This window comes from Caretta caretta, chromosome 1 (genome assembly GCF_965140235.1).
Source record: "Caretta caretta isolate rCarCar2 chromosome 1, rCarCar1.hap1, whole genome shotgun sequence".
Classification (NCBI taxonomy): domain Eukaryota; kingdom Metazoa; phylum Chordata; order Testudines; family Cheloniidae; genus Caretta; species Caretta caretta.
Window position 1 is genome coordinate 348,533,147 of NC_134206.1, and position 20,697 is coordinate 348,553,843.

Here is a 20,697-nt window from a genome sequence, read left to right on the forward strand (position 1 = left end):
TGAGTTCGGGAGTTTAGTTTAGACCCCGCTCTGTTACAGCGAGATACATTGAAAGCTCCAAGCCTAGCCAGCTGGGAGTAGCATTGTTACACATTTTCCTCCGGCTGTTTGCCCAGACTAACGTATGTCTCTCCGTGCACGCATTGCCTGAACGTGCAGATCATGAATTCACTTCTTTTCTACTGAAAAACACACCACACCTTCTTCTTCGGCCCTGACATCAGAGGATGTTTTATTACATACCTATCTCGACAACTTGTAAAGCTTCCTTCAACGGAGATTGCTCAGCCTGGAGCTAGGAAAGTTTGTCCAGGTCAGGTGGCCTTTTGTCTTCTTTATTTTGTATATTTGATTGAAACAAATCAGGTGCAAAGTGCAAACAGTTAAAAGCATCCGTGGAAGTGTTTCTGGTTTTAACCCGCCAAGGGAGAGGCCCAGTACACCCAGGTGTCCCACCCTCATGTTGGCTAGATACTGTCTGTCTCCATTCTCCAGCTTTCTTGACTCTGCATGATAATACCTAGCTCTTACGCAGTGCTTTTCTCCATAGATCTCAAAGCACTTTACAAAGAAATTCAGAATTATCCCCAATGGGATGCCACTGCAGTAACAAGGCATCATAACATCCTTCCTCAGCTGGGGAAACTGAGGCACAGAGCAGTAAAATAACCCAGCAAGCCAGTGGCAAAGGTGAAGATTTCCTCTCCTGCAGGATACAGTGCCAGAGTTGTAGGAACATGTTTCAGCCGCAGTGGCCACTCTGTGTACACTGTGCTATTAATGAGCACCTCAAACAGAAGGGAAGCTTTAAAGACAAGTTGGAAGAGTGCTATGGGGTACTGCACAAATTGCTCACCTGTGAACAGCCAGGACATTTCAGGAGCATGCATCACTGCTATCAAGCAGCTCCCAGCAACTCATATGAGGTGTATAACCCAGCCCAGTCAGGGTACAGCTACATTTCTTTTACCGGAAGACTGGTTTAAGGGGGTGAAGCAGCAAACATCAGGACACACTCAGAAAGAAAAGCTTTGACAGCTGGATTGAGTTAAGGGCGAGCGCCGGAAAAATAAAAGCTCCTTGAGCCAAGGGGCCAATCCACAGGACAGACGGAGCCCTGGAACCAATTAGCCGAGGCTTTGGAAATGGCTGCTGAGTTGGTCCAGAGAGCTAGCATTTGTTAACGTGTTGATTCTGTTTGATTATCACTCGGTGACATGGGGCAGTGAGGGACGGGAGATTCCCCACGGACCAAGGCAACAAAATAATAACGCAGAGCCTGAGATGTGCCACACACGACTTACTGAACCCAGGCTGGGGGCTACACAGAGACCCCCTGCCAGAGAGACCGCGGCCATCCGCAAACTGCTGGGCTGGAAGTTACAACCCCCCCGCCCCAAATCCCACCGAGGAGGTGCTGCCACAGACCCAGCAAACACTCATTGCTTGTGTGCCTGGCAGGGGCCTACTGAGCAAGAGGCCCGTGAGGCCCAGAGCAGGGGCACAGGAAATTTGGGAAGGGGGGGGTGGGAGTGTTTTGGACAGGCTGGCGGGAGGAGGGGCAACGAGGGGAGTCTTGGCAACGTTCCTGCCCTGTGCAGCAAGGAGCTCTCAGACCATCTGGGGGGGCCGGGGGCGAGGGAGCGAAAAGAGGCGAGGAGGGGAGGAGGAGAGGCCGGGGAAAGGAAGCAGCGCTGCAGAGCCGAGCAAGCTCTGCCAGGGGAAAGGCAGCCTTGTAGTGGGAGCATTATGCTGCCTTGGTTACTGCAGGGGCATGCAGAGGGTTAAGAACATAAGGGCCTGCACACGTCTGATCCAGGCCCGGCACCCGCTGGGAATCATCTTTGCCCAGTAGGTCTGGCTGTGGGGCAGACTCGTTACTGCTTCGGAGCCTGTCTGACGGGGACATTTGGTGTAAGCTCCAGAACTAGGCCCTCGAGGAGGCACCGGACAGACGGGACAGGGTCACGTGTTTCCCCTGGGAGCATGTGCCACAAATACCGGTGGGAGAGCGGAGCCTACATCCCAGCCCCTTGGGGGAGAGACGGCCAAACTCCACCGACAGGGGCGGGGATGGGGGGAGGCGTCAGGGGATCGGGGGAGGCGTCCCGCCTTGTTCCAAGACAATTCAGGCTACGGTGAAACCCACATGTAAAAGGCTGTGAGTTCAATTCTGCAACATGACGAGCACCCTCGATCCCCAGAATACCGAGCCCCGGGTAGGCTCAGCATCCTAGAGGGCTGGGAGGCAGGAAGGGTGGCCTAGCGGGCAGGCCACTAGACTGGGGCTCGAGTTCGATTCCTGCCTCAGCCACTCTGTGACCTTGGACGAGTCACATGGGCCCTGTGCCTCAAAGGTACCCAGGCACCTAGCTCTCACTGACACTGATGCAGGAGCCGAAATGCCTCTGAGGAGCTGAGCCTTAGTCTCATTGTGCCTCAGCTCCCCAGCTAAAATGGGGAGAATACTTCCCAGGGGGGTCGCAAGGGCCGAGTTCACTCATGCTTTGAGACGCTGAGGGCTACCGGAGCAGTCCGCGAGAGGGGAAGGTTCCATTCTGCCATGGGTCCCCCCCGCTGCACGCGTCACGGAGGTTTTCCAAAGCCCACTGCAAGTGCCAGCAACACTCCCATTGACGCCAGCTGGCTTTGATCGGGCCCTGGCTTGTCTCTGTCAATACACACCCCCCTCGCTGAACGCTGAGCAGTGTGTTCCAGCAGGGCGGGTGCTCATACGCCTCTGCAGCAGGTTTGGGGCAGCGGGCCAAGCCCCCATGGTTCCTGTGGGTCTAAGAGCAAAGTATGCTCCAATCACATTCTCCCTGTCCTCCGGCAGCCACCCGGTCCTGCAGTGGTTAGCACTGCTGCGTCCCTTCAGGCTTATTTAAGGGCCCTATTCACTACAGCAGAGACCTGAAGAAGAGCTGCGTGTGGCTCGAATGCGTCTCTCTCTCACCCACAGAAATTGGCTCAATAGAAGATATTACACCCCACACACACCTTGGCTCGCTACCATAGAGAAGGAACGTGCAAACCACACTTCCCTAGCCACGAGGCTGTTCCCTCGGTTCCCCCCCCCACCCCGCCCAACACCATCCCCCATCATGCTCCCATGAGTAACTGCCCCTCCCTCAGAAAGGCTCCTCCATCTTTGTCTTTCACTTCTAGGCAAGGGCAGATTTTAAGATCCAATGATCACCCAAAGCCTGCAAGGGGACATGCTGGTTGAAGCTGGCTGTACACAGCAATCTGAATTCTAAGGTGTCAATTATTCTTGTTTGTATTTGACACCTCCTCTCCCACCCAAGCTCTCCGTGTCTTAATACAACTAGCAGTGAGATTCAGGGATTGAGTCTCCTTCCCATGCAAGCCCCCAAGGCTGGAAAAACAACAGGGCTGGGCTACAAACAGTTAATCCCTCAGTCCTGCAAGGTTTTTACAGGCACAAAATTCTAGCAACACCTTGTTTTCATTGGACCAACTTGACATAGTTAGAATGAAGCTGCTGTGATCAAATGCCTGCACTGCAAGCCAACGCAAATGCACTCTGCTGGCAGCAGCCAGCAACACAATCCTGAGGATTCTCGAGCGGTGCTAACTGTAAAAGAGGCGAGACAGAGCCGAGCCACATCTGGAGCTGGACTTTCCCCAAAGCGCAAGCTGTGGCTGGATTGGAGGGGTTTTCTTCAGGCCTCTCCCTGCGAAGACAGCTCTGCAAGGCAGTGTGGAGTGGAGGGGGGCACGGAAGTGGGGAGGAGGAGGAGTGGAAAGCCGAGCTGCATTTGCAGATTCATCTCTTCCTTCCCTGGCACGGGTTGAAAGGAACATATGGAGCACGAGCTGGTGTGTGTGTGTGGGGGGGGGGGTTGATTTTATTTGCACTGGATGTGCGCTTTGATTACACATTCCTAATCACAAACAAAAGCAAAGGAAGGTAAATGATCAAACCCTGCATGAAGACAAAGCTACGGGTGTAACCTAAACAGACCCAGCCCAGGAGACTCGGAAAAGACTTAATATTGGAGATTTAGGTTGCGTCTTTCGCCCCAAAGCTCTTTACAAATCAGGAGTCACTTCACCCATTGTTGAAATGGGTAGAACATGCAGAAGAACAAGTAGAATATGCAGAAGACTTGGGTTGTGTTCCTGGCACTGCCACTAGGCTGCTGGGTGATGTCGGGCAAGTCCCTTCACCCCTCTGTGCCTCAGCTTCCCCAGCTGTAAAATGGGGATAATGCTAAAGCACTTTGAGACCTACTGCTGAAAAGCCCTCTATAAAGAGCTAGGTACTATTATCGCAGGCTGCCATCACATGCAGGCAGCCAGGCTAGGTATCAGGCAATGAGCGAGAGCGCCCAAGCTCAGCTCAGACACCTGTCGGGCAGTCTCTATCTTGTTCTTTACGCCTGGTGCTGCCGCTGCTCAGACAGCTGACAAGGGTGCTCTCGCTAGCGGATAGTTAGCGAAGGGACCGGACTGTGACAGACGATGGAGTACTGAGTCCACTTCCCCTTGTTTTAGGGCCATCTTGAGCGGGGGGAATAAAAAGACATCCTCTGCAGCTTCTTGTTTACCTGGGATTGGGTCAATTAGCTTGCCCTACTGCCACTTGCTAACTGGAGGTAGATTTATAGATTCCAAGGCCAGAAGAAACCATTATTATGACCATCTCTAGTCTGATCTCTGCATACCCCAGGCAAGAGAATCTCGCCCAGCAATTCCTGAGTACAATCACCTTCCTCTTCAGGTCAATGCTATCTCAAACAGCTAGGTCATCACCGGTTATTGGCCTGAGCCCATCTTGCCTGACTCAGCCCCATTACAAACAGGTCAACAACTACAGATTGTCTCCTAGTCCCCTGGTTCTCAAAGCACTTCCAGGCAGTCCAGGGAGCTGCTTTGCATCACAGTGCTGCAGCATGCACGGCTGGAACAAGCAGCAGTCCCGTCTTCCCCTAAGAAGTGTGTTTTGTGCACGCTTGGGAATCCCTGCCAGATCTCCTTTGGTGCCCTGTGCCCAGCTGGGTTTCTGCAAAGGAGCTTGGGTCTACTGATAAGTCTTTATTGGCTCCTTTTTGGCATACATTCAACTATGATCACATGGGATGAGAGAGGCCGAGGATAAATTCCCAGAAGCCCAGGGAGAGGAAATGAACAGCGCAGATAAAATGGAAGAGAGACATAACCAAACAGTGGCACTCACACTGGAGGTGACCTGCAAAGGGGAAAATAAAGATGACATGAAAGGGATTTGTTTGTTTCTGCTTGATTTTTTTATACCGGAAACTCAGGTCCTGTCGGAGCTGGAAGACCCTGTGGTGACTGGAGACCTAGTGAAATGGGACAAGATAGTGAAGACTGAGCTGCTGAGATGGGGAGGGATTCTGAGCCAGACTGATGAAAGCAGTTTGGTTCTCGTTTAGCGTTCTGGACACCTGTCCGATTCCAATGACTAATTCATATTTTGGATACAGGAAGCTTTTGTTAAAGATTCAACTGCCTTGTCCCTCCAGTTAAGGCAAAAGAGCCCACACTACACATCTCTAAGACCTCCCAGAGCTTCTCCAGCAAAACCCGGCAAACTTGATATTTCCCATGTAAAAATCCAAGCAGAATTTTATATAGCTATGAAAAACCCTTCAGATTTTCTTTATATACCATGCAGCAGAAAAAAGAAAAGTGTGTGTAGGGGGAGGGGGGGCATGAAGCCAATGTTTAAAAAATCATTTGCAGGTCACCTTTAAATTGAAAATATTTTCATCTCATCTTCCTAATACTGCCCTCATACTATTTTCCCCATGTAGCATAGCACTGCAGTTGCAACAGGGAAAGTGTAAGATTAAGATTGATGGCCGGGGGGGAGGAGTAAGCTATAAGATTTTAAGTAGCAGTCCACCATGTGACAGCGTTTGAGAACCACTGGTCTAGTTAAAAGAACAGGAGTACTGTTCTTCTTGTGGATACAGACTAACACGGCTGCAACTCTGAAAACTGATCTAGTTTTATGCCATGTTAGACACCCTTAGAGGGTTCCACGAGCCCAGGATCATTAAGAGGATGGGTTTTATTCTCATCTCAATGTGCTAACACTTACCAGACATGCATCAAGAAGACTAGACCCTGCTAATGCGGTACTCACTAAAGTGGCCAGCTGCCTTCAGATTTCAGGTCAATGAAATCACACATGTTAAGGGAGACTAAGACTTTTGCTCTGCTTCTAATCTAACCTCACCCAGAAGGATTAAATATCAAAAGGACGCTGTGACAGTTTGTAAAGAACAGAGGAAATCAACATTGACAATATGCAGCTATATGGCAGGGGACCAGACCCTGTGCCAGGGCAAACATCTAAAGGAGTAGCTGAAACAAGAGGCAACCTCAGAGTGAAAAATCTTAAAAGCCTAGTCAGAGCTCATCGGTACATCCCTGTCTCTGGCATAGGTGCCGACTCCGTGGGTGCTCCGGGGCTGGAGCACCCATGGAAAAAATTAATGGGTGCTCAGCACCCACTGGCAGCCACCTACCCCCCTCCCCCCAGCACCTCCTGCCTGCCGGTGATCAGCTGTTCAGTGGCGTGCAGGGGGCCCTGCGGGGGAAGGGGAGGAGCAGGGGTGGAGAAGGAGGAAAACAGGGTGGGAAGAGACAGGGTGGGGGTGGGGGCTTGGAGGAAGGGGTGGAGTGGGGGCAAGGCCTGGGGGTCAAGCACCCCCCAGGACCTCTCAAAGTCGGTGCCTCTGGTCACTGGTGCATGAATGGATTTGTTATCAGATTGTATAGCTGTGCTGCAAATTGTTCCTCGGAGGATAAAATCTGGCCTGTAGACGGGGTGCCCAAATATTGCCCAAGACCGTTGCTGCACTGGTCACCTGCCAGAATCAGTGAGCTGAAACTACTTTTACATCAAATTGAAATGGCTGCAGCTGCCATCAGGCTGGTCGCTCAGATCCAGATGGAGCACTGCATGCTGGGATTGGTTGTTATCTCAGTAGGCCGCACCTCCAAAACTATGAAAGCAGATACAATGAAGTCACTGGAAAGACACCCAGAGATGGTGATGGGCTCTGGATGAGGCCTGCCGAGAGTTGCATTGCATGACTTGGGAGGCCTGCTGACAGCCTCTGGCCTAAAAGTGGAATTTGTGTCTAATTAGGGCACCCAGATAATTATCCCCTACTACCTTTCTGATTCGCCATTACCCCTTCAGGAGCAAAAGGCATTGTAGAGTAGACTCCAATGGGGGTAGCGGTCTGGCAGAATCTCTAGTGTAAAAAGATTACTAGTAGGGCTGTCGATTAATCACAGTTAACTCACACGGTTAACTCAAAAAAATTAACTGTGATTAAAAAAATTAATCGTGATTAATCGCACTGTTAAAACAATAGAATACAAACTGAAGTTTATTAAATATTTTGGATGTTTTTCTACATTTTCAAATATATTGATTTCTACTACAACAGATTACAAAGTGTAGAGTGCTCACTTTATATTTATTTTTTATTACAAATATTTGCACTATAAAAAATAAATAGCATTTTTCAATTCACCCCATACAAGTACTGTAGTGCAATCTCTATCATGAAAGTGTAATTTCCAAATGTAGATTTTTTTTTGTTACATAACTGCACTCAAAAATAAAACAATGTAACACTTTAGAGCCTACAAGTCCACTCAGTCCTACTTCTTGTTCAATCAATTGCTAAGACAAACAAGTTTGTTTACATTTACAGGAGATAATGCCGCCTGCTTTTTATTTACAATGTCACCTGAAAGTGAGAACAGGCATTTGCATGGCACTTTTGTAGCCGGCGTTGCAAGGTATTTACTTGCCAGATATGCTAAACATTCGTATGCCCCTTCATGCTTCGGCCACCATTCCAGAGGACATGCTTCCCTGCTGATGACGCTCGTTAAAAAAAACGTGTTAATTAAATTTGTGACTGAACTCCTTGGGGGAAAATTGTATATCTCCTGCTCTGTTTTACTCGCATTCTGCTCTATGTTTCATGTCATAGCAGTCTCAGATGATGACCCAGCACATGTTTGTTTTAAGAACACTTTCGCTGCAGATCTGACAAAACGCAAAGAAGGTACCAATGTGAGATTTCTAAGGATAGGTACAGCACTCGACCTAAGGTTTAAGAATCTGAAGTACCGTCCAAAATCTGAGAGGGACAGGGTGTAGAGCATGCTTTCAAAAGTCTTAAAGAGCAACACTCCGATGCGGAAACTACAGAACAAGAACCACCAAAAAAGAAAATCAACCTTCTGCTGGTGGCATCTGACTCAGATGATGAAAATGAACATGCGTCAGACTGTTCTGCTTTGGATCGTTATCGAGCAGAACCCGTCATCAGCATGGACACGTCTTCTGGAATGGTGGTTGAAGCATTAAGGAACATACGAATCCTTAGCGTATCTGGCATATAAATATCTTGCAACGATGGCTACAACAGTGCCATGCGAATGCCTGTTCTCACTTTCAGGTGATCTTGTAAATAAGAAGAGGGCAGCATTATATCCTGCAAATTGGAACCAAAGTTGTTTGTCTGAGCGATTGGGTGAAGTAGGACTGAGTGGACTTGTAGGCTCTAAAGTTTGATGTTGTTTTATTTTTGAATGCAGAGGTTTTTTGTACATAATTCTACATTTGTAAGTTCAACTTTCATGATAAAGAGACTGCACCTACAGTACCTGTATGAGGTGAATTGAAAAAATACTATTTATTTTGTTTTTTACAGTGCAAATATTTGTAATCAAAAATAAATATAAAGTGAGCGCTGTACACTTTGTATTCTGTGTTGTAACTGAAATCAATATATTTGAAAATGTAGAAAACATCCAAAAATATTTAAATAAATAGTATTCTATTACTATTTAACAGCGCGATTAATTAAAAAAAATAATCGCACGATTAATCGCAATTAATTTTTTTTAAACGCTTGACAGCCCTAATTACTAGCTAAAAGCCTGGATCTACACAAGATCTAAGTTATTGTCTTTGTCAAAACTCTCAGTCACATGATGGGATGCCGGGGGATGTGCTGCCTCAGAAACAGTACTTACATAAATTAACTTAAATTAAAGGGACTTCTTATGGGGAGGGGAAGGGAGGGAGACAGAGAGAGAGAGAAAGATTCAAGATACTTCATCTTGTGGGGTCTAACGATATCGTCCTGCAAGGTCGCCTTCTTTCGGTCAGTTGTACGAGAGGTATTTCATTAATGGCAGAGGAATATTTAACTTGGCAATCTTCGCCAGCCCTTGCTGGCCGGTGGCTTTCCGCAGGCTAACTCTGCAGAGCTGCGACAAACTCAGGGGCATTTCTGAAACGACAAAAAAAAATCAGCAGCGTCACTGTGCCAGCTCGGCAGAAGGCTCTTAATTCTGCCAAGCGCAGAACTCTTCACAGACCGACAAAGGTGCCGATTGTGTGGGTGCTCTGGGGCTGGAGCACCCATGGGAAAAAAAAATAGCAGACGCTCAGCATCCACCAGCCACAGCTGTTCGGCAGTGCTGCCGATCACCTGATAGGCTGCACTGCCAAATAGTTGTTTGGCAGCTCAGGGAGCGGCTTGCGGGAGAGTGGAAACCAGTGAGCAGCGGGTGGGAGGGGGTCTTGGGGGGAGGGGGGAGTGGGAAGTGGCGGAGTGAGGGTGGAGCGTTGTGTGAGGGGGCGGGGTGAGGGCGGGGCCTGGGAGAAGGGGCGGGGTGAGGGCGGGGCCTCAGGGCACAGCACCCCCGGGGAAAAGTAAAAGTCGGTGCCTATGGATGGAGGCCAAACTCAGCCGGCACAGCTCCCATCAAAGTCACGAGGCTGTTTCCGCTTACACCAGGCCTCGACGGGATCCGCAGAGTTCACAGGATTCCAGATGGGCTTCGCAGTGCACGGAAAAGCGGTGGTAACGGCTCAATTTCAAATCTCACTCACTACCACACCCACACTCCCAGCCAGCAGTTCCTGCTCACCGCACCCACAAACAATGCAACATCATTCCCTACTGCAGCACTCCGGGATCATTCAGCGGGCGGGTACCAGACCAGAGGCTCTTCTCTTCGTTGACTGCATGACAGTACTGCGTGGGGCTGGCTCTCAGAGGCACAGCTCAGCCGGGAGAAGTGGGAGGAACCTTTACCCTGTTCTTTGAGACTGGATTCCAGGGAAAGAACCTTGAGGTGCTCGCTCCCTAGCAGGCCGTACCACTTCTTTGTAATCTTGTGGGAAGGTTGGGGATAATCAGCAAAATGCCGATTCCCTCTTGCTTAGGGTCACAAGCAAGAGAGAGAATAATATTAATGAGAGAGAGGCTAATCTGTTCCCTTTAAAGGTGGGCATGAGAGAATTGCATGTGGAGAGAGAATTCAAACAAACAAAGAATCAGATGCTGGATTTTAAATAAATCACAATTTTTCCATTTAGGTCTCTAATTTTTGATGTTAGAGGAGGTGCCTCCCAGGCCCCAATCCAGGTGTGTTTCAAACTGAAACAAACACAAACGCACACACTTCCTCTTCTTCCACCCTTCATGGTGCACACTCTTACATGCTTTAACCTATTCTCATGGGAAGCTCGGTGTGGGACAGCACCAGGTTCCCATGCAGAGATGAACAGTTTGAGACGGGTCACCAGACTCCTGGTCCAGAGGGGTCACGGAATTGACATGTGACGGCCACAGCAATGAAGAGGTGTGAACTCCCCCACTTAGTGTGAGCTGAGCACCAAAGGAACGCAGTAGGTTCACAGGCCAGAGGAAGAGCTAAGCAAAGCTCAAAAGCGTCTCCCTTCCACCAACAGAAGTTGGTCCAATAAAAGATATTACCTCACCCACCTTGTCTCCCAGCTAGAGGAAAGACTATTACGCAGGAGAACAGAATAAGAACATAGGAACAGCCATACTGGGTCAGACCAAAGGTCCACCTAGCCCAGTATCCTGTCTTCCGACAGAGGCCAGTGCCAGGTGTCCCAGAGGGAATGAACAGAACAGATCATCATCAAGTGATCCATCCCCTGTCGCCCATTCCCAGCTTCTGGCAAACAGAGGCTAGGGACACCCTCCCTGCCCATCCTGGCTAATAGCCATTGATGGACCTATCCTCCATGAACTTATTTAGTTCTTTTTTTAACCCTGTTATAGGCTTCGCCTTCACAACATCCTCTGGCAAGGAGTTCCACAGGTTGACTGTGCACTGTGTGAAGAAATACTTCCTTTTGCTTGTTTTAAGCCTGCTGCCTATTCATTTCATTTGGTGACCCCTAGTTCTTGTGTTATGAGAAGGAGTCAATAACACTTCCTTATTTACTTTCTCCACAACAGTCATGATTTTATAGACCTCAATCATATCCCCCCTTAGTCGTCTCTTTTCCAAGCTGAAAAGTCCCAGTCTTAGTAATCTCTCCTCATATGGAAACTGTTCCATACCCCTAGTCATTTTTGTTGCCCTTTTCTTAACCTTTTCCAGTTCCATGAGGAACAAGCAGATTATGAGATGGGGAGAAAATGGCAGCCCTAAGATGTATAGATTTTAAGGCAGGAAAGGACCATTATGATGACCCAGCCTGCGGAAGAGGAAATGAATTCTAGCACAGCTGTGGGAGATGGGACCGAGCCCCACTTACTTTCATAGTATTCCAAGCACTTAGCAGTCTGGCTGCTCCTACACGTGTAGTCGGATGGTTTCTTCCCTCGGTTGTCCTGGGCATAAATGTTTCCTCCAAATTCAACCAGCATCTGTACCAGATCCACATTTTTCACCTTGGCTGCATGGTGAAGGGCTGTCTCGTGAAGTTTAGCTGCATTCACATTTGCCCCTGGGAGCATAAACAAAATGAGTTTATTAAGGCCCCGATATAGCCACCTTTACTCTGGTTAAGTCATCTCTTACCTGACCAAATTACCACTCAATTGGTGTAAAGCCTCTAAATGAGGTTCCACCAATCAGTTGAAAGACCAAGGGACTGTCTACACTATAGCGGCATAGCTACGGCGCCGAAGCTACAGTGGCATAACCCTGCAGTGTATGTCCTGTGGTGACAGAAGGGATTTTTCCATCGCTGTAGGAATTCCATTTCCCCAAGTGATGGTAGATCTGTCAACCTAGCTGGGGGTTAGGTCAGAGATAGCTACGGCACTCAGGGACATGGATTTTTCACACCCCTGAGCACCGCAGCTATTTTGACCTACGTTTAAGTATAGACCAGGCTTGAGCCAGTAGTTAGAGTTAGCACCTCATGTATTTTAGCAGGCGTATGTTTTCCTTACATCGAGATTGTTAGCTGATATAGCTATGAAAACAAGCTTCAGAATGTAACCTATGCAGTGCTGCTGTCCTGAGTCTACACAGTCTGAAACCAGCTAGGAACTGCCCAGTTCTTCTCAATGGGTTGTTCAATCTGAAACTTACTGATGTCCGCATTGTTAACTATTTAAGTGCTGGTCATTTTAACAGAAACATCTCGTTACGCTGGGATTTTGAGATCTGGAGATCTAGATGCCCTTCAGCATGCATCAACCGTTTACCAAATCTTGTTCGTTCTCATTTCTGCTAAGAAAGTGTGAACAGGTAAACTCAAGCCAGAAGGGTATCCTCACTCCCCCATCTCTTCCTGCTACCCTTTCTATTGAACTGATAGGTGGATACTGCGGGTCACATGAGTTCCTGACAAGGACGGACCCAAGACACAAAGTCCAAATCCATACCAAAACGTCAACAAAGTTCGGAGGTGCTTGGCTCTGGTGATTTGACTCAGAACTAGCTCTGGTTCCTACGGCCAGGGACCCTGGATGTGAAACTTGGAGCATGCAATGTTACTTGAATATCCCCTGGCCGAATCCATCTCTGGTGTAACTCCAATCAAATCACACCAGGGACCTAATGTTTTGTTGTACATCAAACCCCAATATGTCTCTCTTTCCAGCTCTCCTCTATCTTCAACCTTAAAAAAAAAATTACCAATATTGATCCAACACCATTATTAAGAGTGCATTGAGACATTATTCTAGGATGCTGGAATGGTTTGGTTATTAACAAAATAGGAACAGCTAAATGCCACTGAACTAAACAGGAGAGTTTATGACACGGATATTAATCTGCCTAAGCTGGAAGCCTTCCAAAAATGGCTAAATAGGTGCATTGCTTTGCCCAGAAGAAAAGCCCTTCTGTATATATTTATTTTGTCTGGCAGACACTCTGAGGACATAATCATGTCCATTTCAAGGGCTCCGTGAATTAATAAACTTCTTCTAAAATAACTTTTCTCTTCTGAGCCCAAGAACAGATACAAGAAGTGAGCATCGCACAAACATCGCCACTAGGTACTGCGTACACTGAAACCAACACCTCCGGTGTGCCATACCGGCATTGAGCAGTAACTTCACACAATCCAGATGCTCCCGGGCACAGGCTACATGCAGAGGGGTTCCGAAGTGGCAATCGTGGGCCTCCAGGTTCGCACCGACGTCTATCAGGAGCTGCACGCAGGCCGAACTCCCTTTGAAAAGAGAACTGATCAGTGGGAAACAGCCTGGCTTTGAGGGGAACTTCCACGTGCTTTGTCTCAGCTTGGCCTAAGAGTATGTGTATGCTGCAGAAGCGAGCTTGAATCCAACTAGCACAGTAACAGCACTGAAGACCCCGCAGTGGATTGTAACCCAAGTATGTACCCAGGGTCTACACCAAGCTTGTACTACCGGTGCTGAAGCCCGCGTTGCGCTGTCTTCACTGGTACTGTTATCCATGCTGGCTGGATCTAAGCTAACCCCGGCAGGCTAGCCCATGCTGTGTAGACCTACCCTAAGAGTACCATTAACATTTGGGACATTAAGCGCAAAGGCTTGGGTGTATTTTTCCCTGTTGGGCTAAATCTAACGGACAGTGACACGGTCATCCATAGGAAGAGGTAGAAGCCCTGTTGCTCGAGTCCTTTGAAGCTAGACTCAGCTAAACTTGGGCAGACTATGCTCCAAGGGGGATGGACTGAGTCATCTAACCGGGCTGAACCTTCATAAGAGTGCTCATGCCAAGGATTTCAAAAATTAGGAGCCTAACATTAGCTATTTAAGCACATGTCAGACTTTCAAAAGTGCTAAGCACCTGACAGCTCCCAGTGACCTCACAGTGGGAGATAACCCCTGCCTCTAACATCATACAATCCAACGGGACAGGCAAAGGGTGGGTGAAGGAAGTGTTATCACACCCAATGTACAGAGGGGGAAAGTGAAGCACAGAGGAAATAAGAGACTTGGCCAAGGTCACACAGGGAGTCTATGCCAGATCTGGGAACTAATCACTGGTCTTGAGTTCCAGTCCAGCACCTTCACTGGAAGATCAACCTTCCCTCGACTCAAATCTGATTTTGATGGGAGTGTAACAAACGGAGAGGTCATGGGGTGGGCCCAACGTAGGGACTTCTTCCGGGCTACATTAACAAATAATGGAAGTTGTTGTCCTACCTAGCTAGGATTTTCTATTGTGTCCATCACATGGTGTCCAACTGCCTTATACCTACAATTTCTTTATTTGCCCAGTCCCGCAGAGTTTTTCATTCCGACTTCAGCAGGATCTCTCCTGACACAATGGGCCTTAAAACCACACAACTAATCTTAACAAAAAGAGACGACAGGAGATACTTTCCAGCTGTTACAGTCTGATGAACAACGGAATCTTACGGTTATTTCAGGCCCTTTGCAGCTGCCATGGGTGTGAGTGTGGATCTTGCGGGCTCACCATTCATGCAGGCTTCATGGAGAGGGGATGCCGTGTAGAGCGGAGGATTCACCTTCGCTCCATGGGACAGGAGCACTTTCACACATTCAATACTGCCCGACGCACAAGCGTCACAGAGCGGAGTGCTGCCATCTATGTTCCTGGCATCTACCTAGAAGGCCGAAAGATAGTATTGACTCAGAGGCAGCTGTATGCCAGTGCTCGCTTGCCTAGGTCTTTAACACACACTCTCTAACCCTGCAAAAGGCAGGAACCAGCCGGTGGATATTGTCACCAACCTAGCTTGAGTATGATCCCGTCACTCTAAAGTGAGCCAGGTCTTTTGTTCCTAGAACAGAGCTAAGGGAAGTACTAAAAGGAACATAGCAATAAAATACAAAACTTGCCAGAGAATCCACTCCAGTTGCTTTTCCTGCTGCTCCCTAGGCCACTTAGTGATCACTTTGGATAGCACGGCTGACGTGCACTGATCCAGAAGGGCAAGACTCAACTGTGACTCTATAAGAACCTCACGTCCCACTGATTTCAGCGAAGGCTTGGCCCATAGCAAGGACAGCACAGCTAAAAATTTTCCCCTTCAGGGGACATAATGTCACTTATTGAATTGGATTTGTAGAAGGGTAATCAAGAGCAAAAGGCCGGGGGGACAGGGAAGGAACCCTCGAATTTATTACAAACCTGGGCCCCTGCAGCAAGCAAGAGTTTCACACACTGCGTCTGACCACGCAGGCTCGCCTCATGCAAGGGGGTGATAGAGTCGTAAGTGACCAGGTTTACGCAGGCACCATTTGCTATCAGCTGCTGCAGCTGCAGGATCTCTCCCCTCCTGGCTGCTTCATGAACAGGCGTCCTATCAGCCCAGAAGCCTGGGGAGAAAGGAGAGAATGTGAATGATAGTCTGTGGGCTGGAGACAACTCGCTTTATTGGGAGGAGAATGAGCATGGGCCAGTGGCTTGAATAAGAAACTAAGCGTTTGGGGGTTCTAGTCCCACCTCTGCTAATGACTCAGTGCATAGCCCTGGGTAAGTCACTTTCACTTCTGTGTGCTACCAGGACCCCATGTATAAAAGCTGGAATACTGGAGGGTTTCATTACTATTTGTCAAATGTGTTGCAATCCTTGTGTGAATGTGCTCTCTGACTACACAGTATTACGGTTATTAAAATGGTTGCTGTATGAAACAAAGGCAGCAGTGTCTCTGCCTAAGTGTATTTTGCTTATAGAGTTAGTGACAAACGCAGAACAGCCCTGGGCTCTTTCAATCTAGATGTGATGCCTTTTAACAGGACGCATTCTGCCTCTATTCAAATGGGGACGACACATCCCAAATCCTCGGAAAAGAAGCCAGTAGCATTAATTTGCATTTTGTCTTCAGTCAGCTGCTGCTGTGTTTTCATGCAATTCTTCCTCCTCTCCAAGCATCGCCACATATGGCCCCTCCACAGATTACTGGTGCTAAGGGCAGAAGTAACCTGCATGGTGGAGCTGTGTGCATAAAAGCCACTACCAGGGCACCAAGAAGAACAACATGCTATAGGCCCCATGCTGAAATGCCCTTCCACACAGCCCCTGAGAAGCAAGCACTCCATGGTGCCAGGGGTGGGAAGGCAGGGTGAAGAGATTTAAGGTGAGGTGGTGACAAGCCTGCCTCGCAGGGGGTTTTAATGAGCGTGTATCAGGGTGCTCCAACCTTTTCAGGGACATGGGCCTCGAGCACAGTTGCACGGCACCTCGGCCGGCCACAAAACGGCACCCACCGCGCAGCCTGACCTTGCACACCCCGTACACGTGAGGTCATGCCACACAGATGATGTCTGGTCTGCATGTTGCCCGTGGAGGTGCCCACATCATGGAAAAGGCTGGACCCTCCCTGTAAACTGTCCAGCTGTATCTGCTACTGGATTGAAGCTCCGCTGCTCAATGCAAAGCTGCAGAGTCATGAACGTTGCCGCAAAAAGCAGCAAATATGATGCATTTACACCGTGGGTGCATTGTTGCCCTAATCCTTAGTTCTTCTTTTCTGTTATTAAGGGTTTTGGTGTTTTCACAGCACACCTATACGCTGTAGTCTTTTGGGACCTCCATTTCCTCACCCCACTCGGGGGAAAGATATTTTGTGTTTAATGGCAATAATCCTGATTTACATCGCTGTAAGTGAGAGGGGAACCTGGCCCAGGAGAGGGCAGGCTGTTTGCTAAGGAGCAGCCCTCCCCGGCTAGCAGCAGGGCTGGAGGTGAGACGGGCCATTCCGGAGCCAAAGAAGAAAAGCACGCTGCCCGTGGCTGAAGGCCATTATTCTCGCGACACAGATAGGGCCGTTCAGCTCCCGGAAAACCGAGCCTGCTCATTGTAGCCTTGTGTGCACAACTACACGGCAGCGCGGACGCTCCGAACGGTGCGGTGCAGCCGCTCAAGGCATCTGGCACCAGCGGGACCCCGACCTGCGGCTGCCAGCCCACCCGAGTCCCTGCAGATCGCTGCTCCTAACCCACCATGGCACCCCGGAGCAGGTGCATTGCGTCCGCTGCAGCGTGGGGATACGCCCCAGCACCCGGGCGTACAACGTCCTTCATTCTGCTCGGAATCGTCCTGCCCTGCAGGAGAGCGTGTCACGGGGGCAGGGGCTCTCCCCCCTACCCCCACAGGTCTTCTTGGGGCTCTGCAAATTCCTCCCGAGGCACCCCTGGCCCTCCCTAGGGAGCAGAGCCCCTGGCCCCCAATGGCTCCCCTCCCTCCTTCCCCAGGGAGCAGGGCCTCCCCACATCACTCCCCCCTTCCGCCCCAGAAGCAGGCACCCCCACTCCTAGGTCGCAGGGGCCACCCCGAATGGGAACAGGCGCTCCCCCCATCCTCCTGGGGGACAAGCCCCCTGCCCCCCAAATCACCCTTTTCCCCTCCACTGGGAGAAGAGCCCCCCCCAAAATCTCCCCCCTCGCAGGGTGCAGGACTCACTCACCGACCTCCCCCAGCCTGGAGCCGCTGGCTAGCGACCCTTCCATGGCCCGCGGCTGGCCCGGCCCCGAACTACAAGTCCCAGCAGCCCCTGCTCACTGAGGGGCGGGGGCTGATCCCTCCCCCCCCGGCTCGCGGACCCGGACCCCGACCACCGCGCGTGCGGCTCCGGCGCTGGGTGACCACCCCCCCTCTGCTCAGCCTACCTGCGTCAGAGCCGGGGGCGGGGCCAAAGGGCCGGCGCAAAGGCCTCTGGGACTTGTAGTTTTCTGGTGCTGCCCCCTGCCGCCGGCGGGCGGCCGGGCGCTTTGCACGGGATGCGGTGCTGGCCCCGGGCCCAGCTGCAAACCTCCCTGCGGCGGCTTTCGGAGTAATGCACCGTGCACGGGCGTGAGGGCATAGGTCCCTGCCGGGGAACCAATCCAAAACACTCACCGAGCCCTGCCTGCAGCACAGAGCCGGAAGCCAGGACTCCTGGGTTCTCTTTAATTATTATTATTTTTTAAATCATTATTGTCCTTATCCCTGATTTGTGTCAGGGTGACAGCGGGAAGCCCCAGCTGCAGTCAGGGTCCCAGCATGGAAGGTGCCGCGGGCCCAGAGTTAAGAGACAGCCACAGGACCTACTTCCCACTGAAACCAATGGGAGTTACATGCCTAAATCTCTTTGAAGAGCTCCCTGTTTGATACTCAATTTGCACTGGCATGATTGTTTCATGTTCTCTGTGTATATAAATCTCCCCACTGTATTTTCCACTGCATACATCCGACAAAGTGAGCTGTAGCTCAGGAAAGCTTATGCTCGAATAAATTGGTTAATCTCTAAGGTGCCACAAGTCCTCCTTTTCTTTTTGCAGATACAGACTAACACGGCTGTTACTCTGAATACAGTACACTATGTGGCTGGCAGTGGCAAATCAGGCCCATGGTTGGTTGGTGTCTCTATAGGAACATGAAGAAAAGGAGTACTTGTGGCACCTTAGAGACTAACCAATTTATTTGAGCATAAGCTTTCGTGAGCTACAGCTCACTTCATCGGATGCATACTGTGGAAACTGCAGAAGACATTATATACATAGAGACCATGAAACAATACCTCCTCCCACCCCACTCTCCTGCTGGTAATAGCTTATCTAAAGTGATCACTCTCCTTACAATGTGTATGATAATCAAGTTGGGCCATTTCCAGCACAAATCCAGGTTTTCTCACCCTCCGCCCCCCCACACACAAACTCACTCTCAAACTTTCAGCAGGAGAGTGAGTGGCTCCAATAGAGACTAACCAATTTATCTGAGCATAAGCTTTCATGAGCTACAGCCCACTTCATCGGATGCATGCAGTGGAAAATACAGTGGGGAGATTTTATATACACAGAGAACATGAAACAATGGGTAGTTACCATACACACTGTAACGAGAATGATCAGGTAAGGCTGTTATCAGCAGGAAAGAAAAAAAACCTTTTGTAGTGATAGTCAAGGTGGGCCATTTCCAGCAGTTGACAAGAACGTGTGAGGAACGGGGGAGGGAGGAGAGGGGGAATAAACATGGGGAAATAGTTTTACTTTGTGTAATGACACATCCACTCCCAGTCTTTATTCAAGCCTAGTTTGATTTAAGGATATTTACTTGGTATATTTTTGACCTGTGAAATTCACAGTTTATGGTTTCACAGTTATAAAACTTTAACTTTTTGGACATCAACATCTACTGTCATTAAATAGATAGTGTCTAAACCCCACCCCCTCTATTTTCTGGCCCTCCCATAAGTTCCCACAATTATGAAAATTTAAAGAAATAAAAATCTTTTAAAAAAACCCAATAACTTAAAAATAAACATCAGTATTATCCATCAAAATGGGTCAGACCAATGGTCCAAAGCCAGGGTACTGGACTAGATGGACCATTAGTCTGACCCAATGGGGGCCTCCTCAGTAAAATGAGGATATTACCTACTTATGGTACCTTCCTCATGGAGGTATTTGAAAATCAGTGGACGGGTTGGGTTCCTTCATGGCAACTGGGGACTAGATCCTCCAAGGTGCTGAGCAGCTTTGGATTGAGTCCTTCAAGCACAACCATTTCTCACTGAAGGCTTCCATGTTGTGGGCCACAGTCGAAACTTTCATTTAAAAAAAATAATCTCTAGCCCAGTGGTTCTCAACCCATGGCCCGCAGGCCACCTGTGGCCCAATCAACCCACAGCTGCGGCCCATGTGACATCCTCAGGGCCATACAGGTACAGTAACTCCTCACTTAACGTGGTCGTTCTGTTCCTGAAAAATCAACTGTAAGTGAAACGATGTGAAGCGAATCCAATTTCCCCATAAGAATTAATGTAAATGGGTGGAGAGGGGGAGAGTTTAGGTTCCAGGGAAAATTTTTTTTTTGCCAGACAAAAGGCATTAGGTACATTTTAAACAATTTTAAACAAGCAAGTTGATAAGGTATAAGTTTTAAACAATTTTAAAGAAACAATTTAACACTACAGTCATCAACGCTGACTATGAAGCTTGGCTGAGGTGGTGGAGTCAGAGAGTGGAAGAGGGTGGATTGTCCCCCTGCTCCTCTTGCTGTTCTTGCAAGCACAGGCACCGACTTTGCTGGGGGCGGAGGGGTCAACCCTCAGCCCGCCCACTCCACCCCTTCCCCCAAGCCCCCACCCTTAACCCACCTCTTCTCCCCCCCCACTCCACCTCCTCCCCCTTGGCTCCACACGCCTTGTCCTCGCTCCTCCCCCCTCCCTCCTGATCGCTGCAAGACAGCTGATTGCCACGGGCAGGAGGCTGGGGGCAGCAGGGGGAAGGCGTTGATCCGCGGGGTCTGCTAGTGGGCGGGAGGCACTGGGGGGGGGGCGTAGGGGAGCTGATAGGGGGGCTGCCAGCCGTGGACAAAGCAGGCGGCCAAACAGCGTTGTAAGGGAGCGTTGCACAACTTTAAACAAGCATGTTCTGTAATGGAGCAGGGACGTAAAATCGAAACAACGTTAAGCGAGAGGAAGTTAAGTGGGGAGTTACTGTAGT

At 49.4% G+C, this 20,697-nt stretch overlaps 1 protein-coding gene across 3 annotated transcripts in view; it reads right to left on the minus strand.

The window, feature by feature from the left end:
• ASB13 (ankyrin repeat and SOCS box containing 13) overlaps positions 1–17,837 on the minus strand; it is a 29,372-nt gene extending 11,535 nt beyond the window's left edge. Inside the window, exons 1-7 of one of the 3 annotated variants that reach the window (XR_012666630.1) lie at positions 17,679–17,833; positions 15,400–15,587; positions 14,722–14,872; positions 13,352–13,486; positions 11,615–11,806; positions 9,145–9,323; positions 3,853–5,215 (exon numbers count right to left, since the gene is read on the minus strand). Coding sequence is in view for 2 of the 3 variants with exons in the window: in XM_075124568.1 (XP_074980669.1) it covers positions 9,196–9,323; positions 11,615–11,806; positions 13,352–13,486; positions 14,722–14,872; positions 15,400–15,587; positions 17,679–17,721 (837 nt within the window). In the remaining variant the exon portion in view is untranslated. Of the gene's footprint in view, positions 1–3,852; positions 5,216–8,777; positions 9,324–11,614; positions 11,807–13,351; positions 13,487–14,721; positions 14,873–15,399; positions 15,588–17,678 lie in introns of those variants that run through there. The other 2 variants (XM_075124568.1, XM_075124569.1) reach the window with 2 other exon arrangements.
• Positions 17,838–20,697: the final 2,860 nt, after the last annotated feature.